Source organism: Dipteris shenzhenensis, chromosome 12, assembly GCF_047967505.1.
Source record: "Dipteris shenzhenensis isolate YYH24624 ecotype China chromosome 12, Dip_SZ_1.0, whole genome shotgun sequence".
Lineage (NCBI taxonomy): Eukaryota > Viridiplantae > Streptophyta > Polypodiopsida > Gleicheniales > Dipteridaceae > Dipteris > Dipteris shenzhenensis.
This window is the reverse complement of record NC_141607.1, coordinates 44,201,386-44,218,131: the sequence shown is the minus strand read 5'-3', so window position 1 is coordinate 44,218,131 and position 16,746 is coordinate 44,201,386. Positions and strand designations below refer to the sequence as shown.

Below are 16,746 nucleotides of genomic sequence, written 5' to 3'. Positions count from 1 at the left end.
TGTGGACTGGGTTCTTCTCTTCTCTCTACTGTACATTGTCGAAGTGAGGTTCTCAGTTTGTATGTGCATCTGTAAGTGTTCGGAAAGAGTTTCCTAGATCTACCCGCTATGTAAGAGGTTCAAGAAATTAGGCCTAGAATTTAATAGTTAGGTGGGTCTTGGCTCATGTTGGTGTGTGTGTGTGTGTGTGTGTGTGTGTGTGATCCCTCATATGTGCCTCTGGTGTGATGGGAATGTTAAAAGTTCCTACGAGGTTGAAAGCTCCCTCTCTCTCTCTCTCTCGGATAAAGTTTTATAAAACCCAGATGGGTCTTGGTGGTTAAGACTCTGGTTCATGTGTGTTTGATCCCCTCTCTCTCTCTCACTGTACAAGACATCCTTCTCCACCAAGTTTTGTAAACCGCATGTGGGTCTTGGTGGTTAAAGCTCTGGTTCGCGTGTGTCTAATCCCACATATGCACCTCTAGCATGATGGGAATATTAAATGTTTCCTATGAGGTTAAAAACTCTCTCTCTCTCTCTCTCTCTCTCTCTCTCTCTCTCTCTCTCGGGTGCATCAGCCCAGACACGCCAGAGTTTGTACTCTCTGCGACTTGCAGTCAGTTGAGACAGAGGCACATGTAGCTTTACAGTGCCCTCGATATGCACATCTCAGGGAGGACTACCAGCAAATACTGGAGGACTCCGCTCAGTTGACATCAGTTCTCTCTACTGCCTCTCCGGCAGCGTTGGGATCTTTTGTCACCCGTCTTTTTACATGTTGTCAGGAACTCAGAGATTCCTGCCCCTTCTTTTTTAGGAGACTTTCTTTACATTGTATTGAGACGGTCCCATGGGTCATTTTTGGCCCCCCGTGGATGTTAATAAATTCTAACTTCTCTCCGTGTGTGTGCATGCATGTGTAGGTATGGGTGTTCACTAATCTAGCAATCAAATAAACACGATAACCTCGCTCTAAAGGACCAATTCAAAGCGAGAGAATAAATTTGTCTATATCTGAAAAAGATCAAATCTGCCACATTACAATACAACATATTGCTGACCAGAAGATGCATCTCCAATTCCAAAAAAAGATTTACAAACTCCAAAGAGCCAACCTCGCTCCCCACCCCCCCCGCCTCCCGCGAGAAAAAACAATGGAAAACATACACACATCCCATTAGATATGCACCCAACTACGGTGTTAAGCTCATGGTATGGTATTTAACGCCTCATAGGAAGGAATGGTGGACAGAAGAAAGAGATGAACCAAAAAACCAGGCCATAGGAAGAAGAGGTGTTTTCCTTTAATTATTTTCGGGGCTGAAAGAGAGAGAGAGAGAGAGAGAGAGAGGGATTAAAACATAGATAGTCATAGTCATCAAACCTGTGAGACGGATATTTTTCTACTAGCTGAACTGCACTATGATTCTAGAGACTTACTCCTGGAACATGCTGCAATCAGCTTAATGCATTCAGCCACTTGGGAGAATTAAGGGAGACCGGAAATGACAAGAAAGAAATGAAGAGAGCAAGCAAGTGAGCCGTAGAATGTTCTCCCCCATCCTCTTCCACTCCCTTTCAACCCCTGTCTGTGTATACCTTAAAGGCATGTGAGTAAATGGGACTGCCATTCCCAACCTATAGAGCATGCTTTTGCAGTAAGACAGTCTTCAATCGAAAATGAGACCAAGAATGCACAAGCCTTTACAAGGATGTGTGCCAAAGTACCTGACACCACCTTCTTGTATTTCTTTCTATGTATCCGTGTATATCTTAACCAGCCCCCAGCCCATTTAACAAAATAGGGTCGACAGGACTTTTAGACATGATCGAAGTGTTTTCGACTTCAGATTCCCCACCAATATGCACATGAGACTCAACACAAGATGAGGTAAGGCTGTGGTTCCACTGGGATGCGGCACCAGGATAAGTGGCAACAGCACAGGCCACCTATTAGTCATCTACCAGCTGCACTACCGCAGATGCCCTCAAAGGTTCATCTTCCACGACATCTTCCCTTGCCAGATGTATGCCAAAACAGTGTCTTGATGTTGCAGTACGTCGTCCTTTACCTGACAAGCACCTCAGTCCTGATGTTGTTTTTATGTAGAGTTTTGCCATAAAGCGAATCTTCCACCGAGGATCTTGGTCCGTGCGAAAGGTCCACAATTGACAATGTATCCCATGATGATGATGTTCACGATCACTGCTTGAGACCTTTATCTGCCATGTAGATCCGGCGTAGAAAACTGGAGATTGTGATACTGGAGAAGGGGTCCAAACCTTGGCCTTCATGACAAATTCTGCACCAAACCTGAAAGGCGGGAAGTTCTCCAATCGCATGCCCATATCTGGCTTTGCTGTCCAAGTAAATCCCCCTGTAGTTTTCCTCTTCTTAGGGTCAAATCCATCCAAGCTGCTACTCTCTAAGGTGAAGCACACCAACGAAGAGTTCTGGAGCTTCTTGGGGCTTGTAGTTGCAGCCTCCCCACCTCTACCCTGACTGCTGTTGCTGTCATCTTCACGACTGCTACGATCAGTACTCCACCCATCTGAGTCATTTGTATCTCTTTCACTCAGTTCATCATCATCTTCATCATCATCATCGTCATCATCCTCCATCTCATCATCCTCGTCATCATCATCATCGGCATCATCATCATCATCATTATCATCATCTGAAGATGAGTCAACGAAATTATGGCTGCTTTTTAACTTGAGAATATGTCCCTTCAGTAACACATTGTGCCATAGGCTGTCATTAGCTGCATCAGGTGGGAGATTAGCATCCTCCAATTCCTTTCTAACTTGCAAAAGTTCATCTGCCTCCATATGAGCAAAAATAATGCCGCCTCCAGTGAAAATTTCTGTACAAAAGTTGAACCCTTCTTTGCACTCATCTACCTGTCCGCCGGTGTCCTCTTCCCACAGCCTTCGCAATTTCTGAAGGTCTGTTTCATGTCCTTCCTTCCCTTGTTCTGTCAGAGCATTCACTTGCTCAGAAGGAAGTGGATCAACACCCTTTCTCTTACTGGAACGCTCCTTAGAAATTGTCCGGCCAACTCTTTGAGCATTTCTGTTTCTTGAATTAGCAGATACTTGGATGCTTCTACTAGATTTTCGTGAATGAGACAATTTACCCCTAGTTTTACGAGGGATAACTCCATCAAAAGAAACACCCACAGACCCTATTCGTGCTAGCTTCCAGTCAATTAAAGCTTGCTTTGCAAACTTGTACCTCTCTGCCTCACTACGGATCCATAATTCATCTGATTTCAGAAGATGACAAAGCACCTGACGCATCAGAAGAGAACTCAGTGGCTGATGCTTCTAAACGCCTTAAACATTTTTGTAATTGTTTTAAAATCAACCCCTCCTAATACAAAAATAGGACTCCCAATCTTTCCTCCAGGCTTCAAGAACCATTGGAATGAAAAAGAGCAAGGATGAAATCAAACTCGTATAAAGACTGAGCCCAACTGAATCATCTCCATCACACTCTCATGTCTAGACTGTTACAAGCATAGTACATTCCCTGCACCTTATATTTGTATTATCCTTATAATCTCCACAAAATCTGGCAAGCATAGGTTACAAACTTGATACTGAAGCATTGTACAACACCTACAAACAGGAGATCATACAACAACCATAGCTAACTGAATATAAATGATCAAAAAGCAACAATAAGGAGAAAGGCAAACTGCAATCACAGCTTAAGAGGTTCTCACATCTGCAGACAATGAGACAAGCATCAAACTACTATCTTGAACATAAAGAATAACTTTGTCAAAGCTCAACAGGCAACAAAAGTGAAGCAGTCCCTAGAAGACCACACCTCCAACAAGAGCTACAACCACAGCAAAGACAAAGGCAATACAAGATGAAAATGTTATGGGTATAACAAGACGATAGGAGCAGTGTGGCAGAAGGAGAATGAAGAACTGCTTTAGGAACAGCATAGATGCCCACACTTGGAGTGGGACACACCAGCACTTTGCTGTAGGTGCATGCTTATTAGTTGGTGCACATGCCTCATAACAGATTGGCCCATTTCGGTGCAATAATTTACGAGAGAATAAAGCCTCCTTATATATGGGAGGGGCTGGTCTGTAGGGGGGGTCGGTTGGGGCAAAACTGACAGACCACTTCAGCAGACCTAGTCACCCATACCCTGAGTCTGGTTGTCCTTGATCTGGCCCCTGCTGGTCAGTTCTGGCTGGCCTATCACGGCCTATAAAGGGGGGTTTTGGCAAGTACTCATAACTTTTCCACAGAAGGCTTACCATCAGCTCGTGCAGGAGGAGTGAGGAGCTGGCCGGTGCAGCCCTTAGATCTCAATTGATTCAGCCTTCTTGGCTGTAGTATTCCCCGTCCCTTTGCTGGATATTGTAACTTTCCTTTGGCCTGTTTTTCCCACACCTTATGGACACATTTACTGAGTTCTTTTTGCCCTCGTTCTCTGCTGTTTACAGTTGGGTACACTGTTGGGTCAGGTTTTTTGTGCTCCTAACTCTGCCCTGGCACCCCTCAGGTTGTGTGCTCCTCAGTGACCTTGAGTGAGCTTCAGTGAGTGTGAGCTCTTCAGGCTCACACACCTTTGGCCTGTTTTTCCCACACCTTATGGACACATTTACTGAGTTCTTTTTGCCCTCGTTCTCTGCTGTTTACAGTTGGGTACACTGTTGGGTCAGGTTTTTTGTGCTCCTAACTCTGCCCTGGCACCCCTCAGGTTGTGTGCTCCTCAGTGACCTTGAGTGAGCTTCAGTGAGTGTGAGCTCTTCAGGCTGCTCCCTCCTAAACACTTTTGTGCAGTTCTACTGAAAATAGGTGTGCACCAAGTGTGAGTGGAAGAGAGAGAGCAAAGTGTGAGAGCAGGAGAGTGAGAGCTGAAAAGCAATAGTTGCAATAGAAGAGTGTGTTACAACTGAAGAGAGAGATAGGTTTTGTCTAAGTGACAAAACCTTATCCTTCACTAACCGTAGTTAGTGAACTAACTGTGGTTAGGAGGAAAAACCTCTAAATGAGGGAAAAGTGTCCCTAACCTACTTATTACATTACATTGGTCACTGCTAAATTATAACAATAATTCTAACACCCCCCTGCAGTGCCAATGTCATGTACAAGGAAATGATCAATCACCAAAAGGAGATAAGTTCAGGGCACTGCGAAATGCCTCAAACTTTTCACGTGGAAGTGCTTTGGTGAAAATGTTTGCAACATTGTCATGTGTTGACACATAGATCATACTGATCTCTCCTGCATGCAACTTCTCTCTGACGTAGTGATAGTGAACCTCAATGTGCTTCATGCGAGCATGAAACACAGGATTCTTTGCCACTGCAATAGCACTCTGACTATCAGTGAGAATTGGAGAAGGACCCTCCAATGAGATGAAGATCAGCAAATAAACGACACAGCCAAACACATTCAACTGTCGCTGTGAAAGCTGCCCTGTACTCAGCTTCACATGAAGAGGTAGCCACTGTAGATTGTTTCTTGCTCAACCAAGAAATACAAGCTTTGCCCAAAAAGAAACAATTGCCACTTGTGGACTGCCTAGTGTCATAGTCTCCAGCCCAATCTGAGTCACTATAGGCATGCATCTGTAAGTCACCCCCCCTGGGAAACATCAAGCCAAAAGACTTGGTACCTTGCAAATAACGGAAGATACGTTTTACAGCCTGCCAATGCATAGTCTTTGGGCTATGCATATATCTGCTCATCTGAGAAACTACAAACTGAATATCAGGTCGTGTATTGCAGAGATAAATGAGGCATCCAACAACCTGACTGTAGAGTGTGACATCAATTGATTCACCTGCATCATGCATTGTAAGCTTCAGCCCCGGCTCCATGGGAGTAGCTATGGGCTTACAATCCTGCATGTTAAATCTGTCCAAGAGTTTTTGCACATACTTGGATTGAGACATAACGATGCCACTTTTCTCTTGAGTGAACTAGATCCCCAAATAAAAATGTACCAGCCCCAAATCTGACATGTCAAAAGTGGTCTGCAATTCAGCTTTAAAATCTGCAATATTATCTTCATTTGACCCTGTGAGCAGTAAGTCATCTACATAAAGAATGATGACTAAAATATCCCCCCCATCCTTCTTGATGTAGAGGGTGCTCTCAGTTGGACTATTGCACAACCCCTTGCTGGTCAGAAAGGCATGAATTTTGGCACACCATGCACGTGGGGCTTGTTTCAGCCCATACAAAGCTTTATTCAGCTTGCATACCTGAAGTGCATTTCCTGAAATTTCAAAGCCTGGAGGTTGTTTGACATAAACCTCTTCCAACAAGTCTCCATTAAGGAAGGCTGTTTTAATGTCCAACTGATGAACATTCCATTGAAAATTTGCAGCCATGGCGATAACTGACCAGATGGTTGTCATTCTGGATGTAGGAGCAAAAGTCTCCTCAGTCTATGCCCTTTTTCTGAGCATATCCTTTTGCAACCAGCCTTGCCTTGTACCTATCAATGGTCCCATTTGGCTTTCTTTTAACTTTGAAAACCCACCGTGTAACCTATGGCATGTTTACCTGGTGGCAAATCGACAACTTCCCATGTCTGATTTTTCTGAATGGACTACAATTCATCGTGCATGGCATTCATCCAATGCACATTATCCTGTGCCTCTTCAAATGTCTCAGGCTCCTCCTCATCAAGAAGAGTACCTGCATAAGCTGATTCAAATGAAAAAGCACCCCCCCCATGCCTTACTACACTCCGAGTTCTGCCAGGTAATGGAGCATCAATTTTACTCTCCCTGAGAGTTTATAACAATCAATTTGGGACTGTTTCTGCTGCATGTATATCTGCAATTTCTTGCTGAACAACCTCTTCCACTGCTTGTGGAGGTGGTAAGACATCCTATGGCTGAATCGGAGCATGTGGAGGTATCTGAAAATTTTGATTTGCATCAGATATATCAGCAGGGGAACCCAAGGCAATGGGTAGTAATCCCTCAAAGACATCATCGGAAGAAGTAGGCAAATCAAATTCAGCTTGAGTGTGAGCTGAATTTTCTGAAAATATAACATCTCTACTGACAATAATCTTGCGTGTGACAGGATTGTAGAGACGGTAGCCCTTGCTCTCTGCACTGTACCCAACAAAAATGCATTTGATTGCCTTATTAGACAACTTATGCCGAAACTCAACGGGCACATGAGCATATGCAAGGCATCCAAAAACACGAAAATGATCCACAGAAGGCTTTCTCCCTTGCCAAACTTCATAGGGAGTCTTGGTCTTCAAAGCTTTTGTGGGAGCCCGATTTAAAACATAATTTGCACACATGAGACCTTCAAGCCAAAATTTGTGAGGCAATTTTTTGCTTTTTAACATGCATCTATCCATCTCCATAAGAGTACGATTTTTCCTCTCAGCTTTGCTATTTTGCTGAGGGGTTAGCCTCACTGTAAGCTGATGTGCAATGCCCTTGTCTTTCAAAAAAGCATCAAAATCTGCAGACAAATACTCCCATCCTCTATCTGTGCGTAATGTCTGTATCTTGAGTCCTGATTCATTCTCAACCATGGCTGCAAAGTGTTTGAAAACCATAAACACTTCTTATTTGCATTTCAGCCCATAAACCCAAGTGTAGTTGGAGTAGTCATCTATAAAAGTGACAAAGTAAAGATGACCAACCAATGATGGAGTCCTCATGGGACCACAGACATCACTATGAATAAGCTGTAATTTTCGAACAGCTTTTACTGATCCATCCTTCTTGAAGGGACATCTGTGCATTTTACCAAGAATGCACCCTTCACAGGCATGTGGAGGAGGTGTTTCAAGAGGAGGCAATGCATTAACCATAGCATGTTTTTGAAGTGTCATCAAGCTGCCATAATGCATGTGTCCATATCTGGCATGCCATAACTCCGCATTCTGCATAGCAGCAGTAGGAGTGGAAACTGCAAGAGCATGTGCTGGTCTTTTCTCATACATGTCAAGCTGAAAAAGACCACGTAACAAAGTACCAGACAATCTCAAGGCATAGTCATTCTCTCTGTCATGGACTGCACACTTGTCATCTTCCAAAATGACCTGAAATCCAGCTCTGTTAAGAGTGGACACTGAAAGTAGATTTTTTGTGATACCACGCACATACAAGACATCAGAAATTTTGAATGTTGAGCCATCAATGGCTGTAAGTTCAACTTCTCCTGTACCACGAACTGAATAGGAGTCGTCGTTGGCACATGTGACCTTTTTACCAATGGGAGGTGGATGCAAAGATGTGAAAAGACACTTCCTAGAAGTGATATGCTTTGAGGCACCGCTATCAAAATACCATGTATTTTGTGTCTCATTGACACTGAAAGCTGATGCATCCTTGGAAGAATCATAACTGCATGTCAGAAAAGCATAAAAGTCATCATTACAAGTGGCTGTACTATCCAGAGCAGCCAGCTAAGAGTCTGAAATGCAAGACAAAGCTTGCTCATTGTCAGATGCATGAGGAGCTGAATCTGAAACAGCCATACCGGAGCTGTTTTTCTTTTCTTTTGCAAGCCTTTTCTTGCATTCTCCAATGTAATGACCTGGCTTTTTGCAGTAATGACATATTCCTTTCTTCTTGGGCTTACCTGCATCACCCTTAGCCTTTTGAGAAGGCTGTCTTGAACCACTGGAAGGCTGATTTGCTGATGTCTTTGTTTGTCCCTTTACTTTAGGCTTAAATTTTGAAAGCATGGCATGTTCACCTGCTCGTGAAGCCATGTTTTTCCTCGTCTGCTCTTTCAGCAACAGAAGTCCTATCAACTCGTGAAAATTGAGAGGATTTGCACCCCCCCTCAACGACAAATTCAGCGAGGTATGAAAGCTGAGATAAGACTCAGGATGAGAATTCAGAGTAGTGGTTATCATCTCTGAATCAGGAATGATCTCATCAATATTCAGCAATTGCTCTTGTAAATCCTGTAGCTTTGTGAGGTGCACTGATATGGAGTCACCCTCTTCCATATGTGTATGAGACAATTCTCTTTTTAAAAAAGACACCCTGGCATCATTCCGAGCTGCATACATGCTCTCCAAAATATCCCATGCTGCCTTTGAGGTCTTACACGACCGGATATGCGGAATGATGAATCTTTTCACTGAAAGAGAAATACACGACAAAGCTAAAGCATCACGTGAATCCCATCTCTTTTGCTCTAGAGTGGTAGGTATAACTGCACCAATAACTTGTGCTACAGCTGTACCCTGTGCACAACCTCTGCCTCCTCCTTGCTGGGGAGGGGTATTAGGTGCCACATTTGCTGGCCGGATCTCATCCCCATTTATATAGTCCCACAAATTATGGGAAATCAAAATATTGCGTACCATAAAACTCCAGAGGGAGTAGTTGGTACCATCCAGCTTATCCTCTTGTGAGAGACCACTGAACTAAAAATCATTCTGATTTTGTTGGGCCATGTCTGAGAAAGAAAATACAGCAAATGCAAATCTGAATTCCCTTGCTGGGAATGGAGTGCACAAATCCCAAAAAATACAGCCAAACACTGGCTAAGAATGCAACTCAAATCTCTGTAATGTCTCTATCAGAAATCTACCAGAGCATCCAATCTTTCCCAAAACCTGCCAAAAGTGCTTCAAAACACTTACAGAAAGGCAGTGTGAACTGAAACCTGCAAAATTGCTCTCCCAACACAAAAGCCCCAATTTGTGGCTTGAAATTGCAACCAGAAAGGGGCAAATGGTCTAAAAGCCCCAAATGTTGCACAAATTGCTCTCTGCCTGCAAAAGCCCCAAATTTCACTGCAAAATTGCAGTGTGATTGCAAAAGCCCCAAATTTTTGCAATCTCTGCAACAAATGCAAACGCCCCAAATTTGACAAAATTCCCAATACAGAAAATGTGTCCAAATCTGCCCACAAAAATGGCCTGCAAACCAAAAATCTGCCTCGAATGACACTCCGTACAAACGTACGGAACTGTACGGAATGTACATTCATGCTGTACGGACATGTACCCTCCTGTGTACGGGCGTACAGTACAGTGCACGGATTTCTGTACGGATGAACGGATCTGACGACTATACGGACGAGCTGTACGGTTGTACCGTCTACGAACTGTACGGCGAGGTACGAAACTGGCAGATTGTACGGACGCCGCTTCAGATCCGTACGTATGTATGGATCACGTGCATGTACGGATGGCACTGTCGATGCGTGCATGTACGGACAAGCGTACCACAACTGTACGGGCTGACGGAATGTACGAAAGCTGTACGGGCTAGGGCTGTACGACAAACTGTACGGGCTGACGACAAGCTGGTACGAACATACAAAACAACCAACAATGGCTGTACAGACTTGTTCACGGGCAGCTGTACGGAATGGCACACCGATGGAGGACTAAAGGGCTGAAGCTTGCGGATGAGAAAACAAGTCCGGGAGCTAAGCCTGCTCTGATACCCAATGTGAGTGGAAGGGAGAGAGCAAAGTGTGAGAGCAAGAGAGTGAGAGCTGAAAAGCAATAGTTGCAATAGAAGAGTGTGTTACAACTGAAGTGAAGGATAAGGTTTTGTCACTTAGACAAAACCTTATCCGTCACTTCAGTTGTAACACACTCTTCTATTGCAACTATTGCTTTTCAGCAGGAGAGTGAGAGCTGAAAAGCAATAGTTGCAATAGAAGAGTGTGTTACAACTGAAGAGAGGGATAGCTTTTGTCTAAGTGACAAAACCTTATCCTTCACTACCCGTAGTTAGTGAACTAACTGTGGTTAGGGGGAAAAACCTCTAAATGAGGGAAAAGTGCCCCTAACCTACTTATTACATTACATTGGTCACTGCTAAATTATAACAATAATTCTAACACCAAGTGGAGCCACAGATAAATCAGGGCCGCTGCGCGCTAGAATTGTCAACCTTGCACATTGCAGAAGCATAAGAGTAAGAGGGAGAGAGAGAGCGACCCAGGATGAGGCAAGATAGCTTCGTTTATAGCATGGAAAACAGTGCCAAACAGAGGTGTGTGTGTGAGGATGAAATAGAACAATCACAGTGTGGCAAAGGGCCCCTATTTATAGGGGAAGTGCTAGCAGAATTGACTGACCAACCACCAGACTGACTTGACCTGACCAACTGACTGACCGGACCAGATCTGGTAAGTTGACCCGACCTATTCAAGGTCGCAAGCTGGCCACTAGCCCTATAGAAAACCCAATTAGAAGGGACTGATTAACTACAGCTCTCACTGGGCGGGCATACCCACATAGTAGCCCTCACTCTCCACACATGAGATGCACTAAATTCTAAAACCCGCTCTGAAGCTCATAGTGTGTGAGAAGAAAGCTGATGAAGATGCAACCAGGGACCGTCCAGCACTGCGAATATTGGAATCACCTCGGAGAGAGCGCCTGCCAACCTGGATCCGCGAAACATAATGCCACCATGAACAATAAAGATCTGCTTGGCTTTGATTTCCCATACCAGTGTGCAGAAAATTCCAAGTGAAAATGATGAGCCGTAGGCCCAATATCCCTAGTGAACACATCATGTCCAAGAACCTCGAACAATGAACTCGAAACACATCTGTCCATAGTCTCTGCTACATATCTAGTTCATAGCTCTATCTACAAAGCTAACCTTACCTATCAGATTTTACTTATAGGAGCTGCAATCAGCCCGCTCTCCTGCCCACAAGCAGCTGTGGCACATGGGGGACTCATACCATACTGCTAGAAAGCAAGTACAGTTTGAGTTTCCTGAGCGAGAGCTTCCCTAATCATCTGAGCTGACATCCTATGCCTGTGTTGATGAAGTCATGTCCTTGGCTTTAAATTTTCCCTTGCCCTTAGACCATCAATATTTTGCCAGATGACGTCTCTTCTCACGAGCATAGAACCGGCTTTGACCTTTCTTCTACCCTGTTGAAAGTGTCTGACCACCACTAGGAGACACCTTGAGCTTACATTGGGATAGTAGACAGATTCCTCCTCCAAAGAAGGCTGCAAAGGTTATCAAAATCTAATCGAATTGTCATGACCTGGCACCGCAACACTCAAGAGACCATATCACACTCTTGTGGAAGCTTCAGAAGGATAAGTGCCGCCAACTGAGTAGAGGATAAAGCATAGTTGCATATGAAATGTGTTTCATACAAGTATGAAACGTGTTTCATACAGTATGATCAGGATTCAGTATGTGTGATGACGATCATTGACTACTCTAGTCTGTATGAGCATTGATGAATCTAGCTTTTTGTATGATCAGGATTCAGTATGTATGGTGCTCATACTTGATATGTATGTTTTTTGTATCATGTCTGCACTCAGGAGTCACTTACAATCTTTATTTGCACATTTTTGTATATGGCATGATGCATACCGTAAGTATAAATGCACTTAATTTCACATTCTGAATGAAACCCGTTTCATTCATTTTACGAAACCCGTATCAAACGTATCAAACCCATTTGAAACCTCCCGTTTCAGAAACTCCTGGCAACTATGGGATAAAGGCAGCACCCATTGCCAATAGCTGGCCATGGATGACCTTGTCCTTCATTAAGAATGATTGCATCAAGCTACCTACAGAAAACACAAGACTGTAGACCTAACCCTGCAAAGTGACAGCCCACATAGAAGAGTCCCAGGCATAGAGATCCTCCAACTTGGACCACGCTTCAGCAGCACCAGTCAAGATTTGCACTGCCAAGGAGACCACCTTCGTAATGGTCTGCACCAAAGCCGAGTGTGCCTTGAATTATGATCCTCCCAATCCTACAATCCCTCAAGAAAGGCTTCCTCTTGGTCAGCATCCCAACGCATCAAGCTCTTTGGGTGTCTGGGCTTCCTCTCATATCCCAGAAAGATTTTCCAGAGGTCCTTGTGGATGAACCAGATCTTCATGTTCAGCTTCCATTAGGCATAGTTGGGACTGTCGAGCTTGTCCTCCATGCCCATACATGGGAAAGCCATGGATCCACTCCAAGCACTCACACAGTTGCTGAAAGTCCAATGAATAGTGAAACCGATCTCTAATCACTCAGAGGGCAGTGGAACTAAACCTTTAATCACTTCAGCACTTATTTACAGCTCACAAAGCATATATCACAACGATTAACCATTGCATGATCACCATTTGGCATTTACCCATTTGTTCACAAACAAAACCACTAAAAAAGGGATGGAGGCTAGAATGCCCCTGCTCAACAAACATAGACAAGTGCACCCGATTGGCCCCAAACACCGTGGCGCCCCTTTCAGTATTTCTTTATATTTCACAGTGAAATGATTACAAGTTGCATCTGGAAGACCTTCCCTGCAACTAAGCACGCAGCCCCAATTCACTGAGCCTTTGCAAGGCTTTCAAGCATAGAACTGAGAGGGAAAGGTAGAGGGAGTGGAACGATGAAGACAGAGAGAGAGAGGGGAAGACACAAAAGTGTGGGTGTGAAGTGTTGAGCCACACCACAAACTCATAGGTTTTATTAGGATTAGGCTTTCACCCTATGACTGTCTTAAGACAGTCATAGGTGTCATAACTTTAACATAAGGGTGGCAATGTGCCTTTACCCCAACAACCTCCCACCTAAAGGCCAATGTGCCTAAAGGGGAGAAAAGAATAAAAATTACAGCAATATACAGTTACTGTATACAAGACCATAAAATAAGAATGGTCTCATCCTAATCCCATGATGTGGCGACAATGTGCAAACCGCTCTGTAGGCAAGCTCTTAGTGAGCAAATCTGCAGGATTATCATCAGTATGCACCTTCACAAGCTCAAGTCGCTTGTCTTCCAGTACCTCTCTGATGAAATGGTATTTCACATCTATGTGCTTGGTCTTCTGATGAAAGACCGGATTCTTTGCCAACATGATAGCACTCTGACTATCACAATGCAAAACTGGCATATCTCCTGTAATGCCCAAATCTCCCACCAGCCGAGTAAGCCATATTGCTTCCTTGCAAGCCTCAGTGGCTGCAACATATTCAGCTTCAGTGGTTGACAGTGCAATGCATTTCTGCAACCGAGACACCCATGATATAGCACCTCCTGCAAATGTGAAAATATAACCGGTAGTAGACTTCCGGTTATCTGCATTCCCTGCATAGTCTGAATCTGTAAAACCATGCACCAATGCATCCTGCCTACCATAGCATATGCACAAGTCTTTGGTGAGATACCTCAAGACGCCTTTCACTGCTTCCCAGTGCCGCTTGCCTGGATTTGCCATATACCTACTGATGACTCCCACCGCAAAAGCAATATCCGGACGAGTGGCAACCATGGCATACATCAAAGAACCAACTGCAGATGCATACGGAACCTTGGCCATTTCAGCCTTATCATCATCTGATCTGGGGCTGTCCTTACTGCTGAGTTTTAAATGTGGAGGCAACGGGGTACTAATAGACTTCCCCCCCTCCATTTTAAACCTCTGCAGTACTTTGTCAATGTACTCCTTTTGTGACAGAAACAAAAGTCCCTTGGACCTGTCACGAATAATCCGCATACCAAGAATATGGTTTGCATCACCCAAATCTTTCATGTCAAAAGACTTGTGCAGTTGCTTCTTCAAAGCACTAATCTCCTGCTGAGATTTGCTGGCAATCAGCATGTCATCCACATATAGAATGAGTAGCATCAAACTGCCATCCTTTGCCCGTTTGGTGTACAAACAGTGATCGGTCTCACACCTATGATACCCTTGGGACTGCATGAAGGCATCAAACTTCTTGTACCATTCTCTTGGCGCCTGCTTGAGTCCATACAAGCTTCTCTTGAGCTTACACACAAGCTGCTCTTTCCCTTTAACAGCATATCCCTCTGGCTGACTCATGTAGATCTCATCATGGAGATCTCCGTGAAGAAAAGCAGTCTTCACATCCATCTGACATAAATCCATGTCCTCATGAGTAACAAGAGCTAACACTGCTCTCAAAGTAGTCATCTTGACGACAGGGGAAAAGATCTCATCAAAGTCAATGCCCTTCTTCTGCTTAAATCCCTTGACAACCAATCTGGCCTTATACCTCGGTAAAGCATTTGAATCCACTTTGACTTTGTAAACCCATTTGCATGGCAAAACCTTTCTGCCTGCAGGTAGCTGCACCAAGTCCCATGTATCATTTTGAAGTAGGGAGTCCATTTCTGACTGCATGGCTTTCTCCCACTTCCTTTTCTCTGTTCTTCCCATAGCTTCCTTGAAGCTGGAAGGCTCACCACAATCTGTCAGCATGATAAAATCAGCCACATTATTGGCTCCTGCAACAAACCTGTCAGGAGGCCGTTGTACACGGGTGCTCCTCCTAACAAAATGTTCCGGATTAGGCTGCTGTCTAGCTGTTCGTCATGCATGACGGGTGGCTGTACCACCATGTTTGGCTGTTCTACAGCGCCATTTGCTGGCATATCCAGTGGTGCATCATTGGCAAAATTGTCTGGCTGATTTTCAGCCTGTATACCCTCTTGAACAGGGTTATCTACAGCAGCCTGCTGCTGCATATTAATGGGCATTCTTTGCTGTCCGACATCATCATAAACAACCCTCCTATATTCCACAGGTTGCACGGGTTCTTTGTGTACACTATCCTCTTTAAAGATGACATCATTGCTGCGTATAATCTTCCGTTTGACGGGATCCCATAACCTATACCCCATTTCACCTTCGTCACCATAACCCATAAAGATGCATCTGAAAGACTTTGGCTCCAGTTTGGTGCGCAGTTCTTTGCGTATATGAGCAAAGCACTCGCAGCCAAACACACGTAAGTGCTTATATGAAGGTGGCTTGCCAGACCACACCTCCTCTGGCACTTTCAACTCCAAAGCCTTGTTCGGCGACCTGTTAATTATGTGAACTGCTGTTTGCACGGCTTCTGCCCAAAAGCCATGGGGCAATGCAGCATAAGACAACATACATCGAACCTTCTCCTGAATAGTTCGATTCATTCGCTCACTCACACCATTTTGAGATGCATTATGAGGGGCTGTGAGTTCCTGTTTAATGCCCTTAGCTTCGCATAACTGTACAAAAGCATGTGACACATACTCACCCCCATTATCGGATCTTAGGCATTTCACCCTGCGTCCTGTCCGATTCTCAACCTGAGCGACAAACTTCTTGAAAGCATCTAAGGCATCGCTCTTATGCTTCAAGAAATAGACCCACACTTTGCGTGTGGCATCATCAATAAAAGTAATGAAATACTTTGCACCCCCTAGTGATAGCTGTGGCATCTCACACAAATCAGTGTGCACTAGATCAAGCGGTGCTCTATTCTGGGGAGTTCTCCTCTTATGAGGAGTCATAGAATGCTTGCCAAATATGCAATGATCACAAGTAGGCAAATCTGAAAATGAAAGAGACGGCAGATAACCCAAACGTGACAGTTCTTGCATTCCTTTAACGGACATGTGTCCCAACCGGCTATGCCACAATGAAACCTTCGGCAGCTCGGTTATGGCAACAACATGATTACCTACACTGGACACATAAAGAGGGTACAAGGTATCACTCTTATAACCCTCAGCCACTACACCCTGGCCATCAGTAATCACCCATTTGGAATCCCCAAATGTGGTGTGGTAACCGCTGTCATCCAACAAGCCAGTGCTAATCAGATTTTTCTTGATTTGCGGCACATGGCGAACACCATCAAGCATAAATATGCGTCCATCAGGGAATACTATCTGTATACTGCCAATCCCTGCAATCTGACATGCATAGTTGTTCCCAAGGTGAACAACTCCATGAGTACCTGTGTAGGAAGTAAACCACTCCCTATGAGCAG

General features: G+C 44.3%; 1 protein-coding gene across 1 annotated transcript in view; it reads right to left on the bottom strand.

Annotated features, from left to right (window-relative positions):
• Positions 1-1,240: 1,240 nt before the first annotated feature.
• LOC147896265 (uncharacterized) overlaps positions 1,241-16,746 on the bottom strand; it is a 42,539-nt gene continuing 27,033 nt past the window's right edge. Inside the window, exon 2 of the mRNA XM_087382679.1 lies at positions 1,241-3,276. Within this exon, the coding sequence (XP_087238805.1) occupies positions 1,936-3,276 (1,341 nt within the window). The 3' untranslated portion in view covers positions 1,241-1,935. The remainder of the gene's footprint in view (positions 3,277-16,746) is intronic.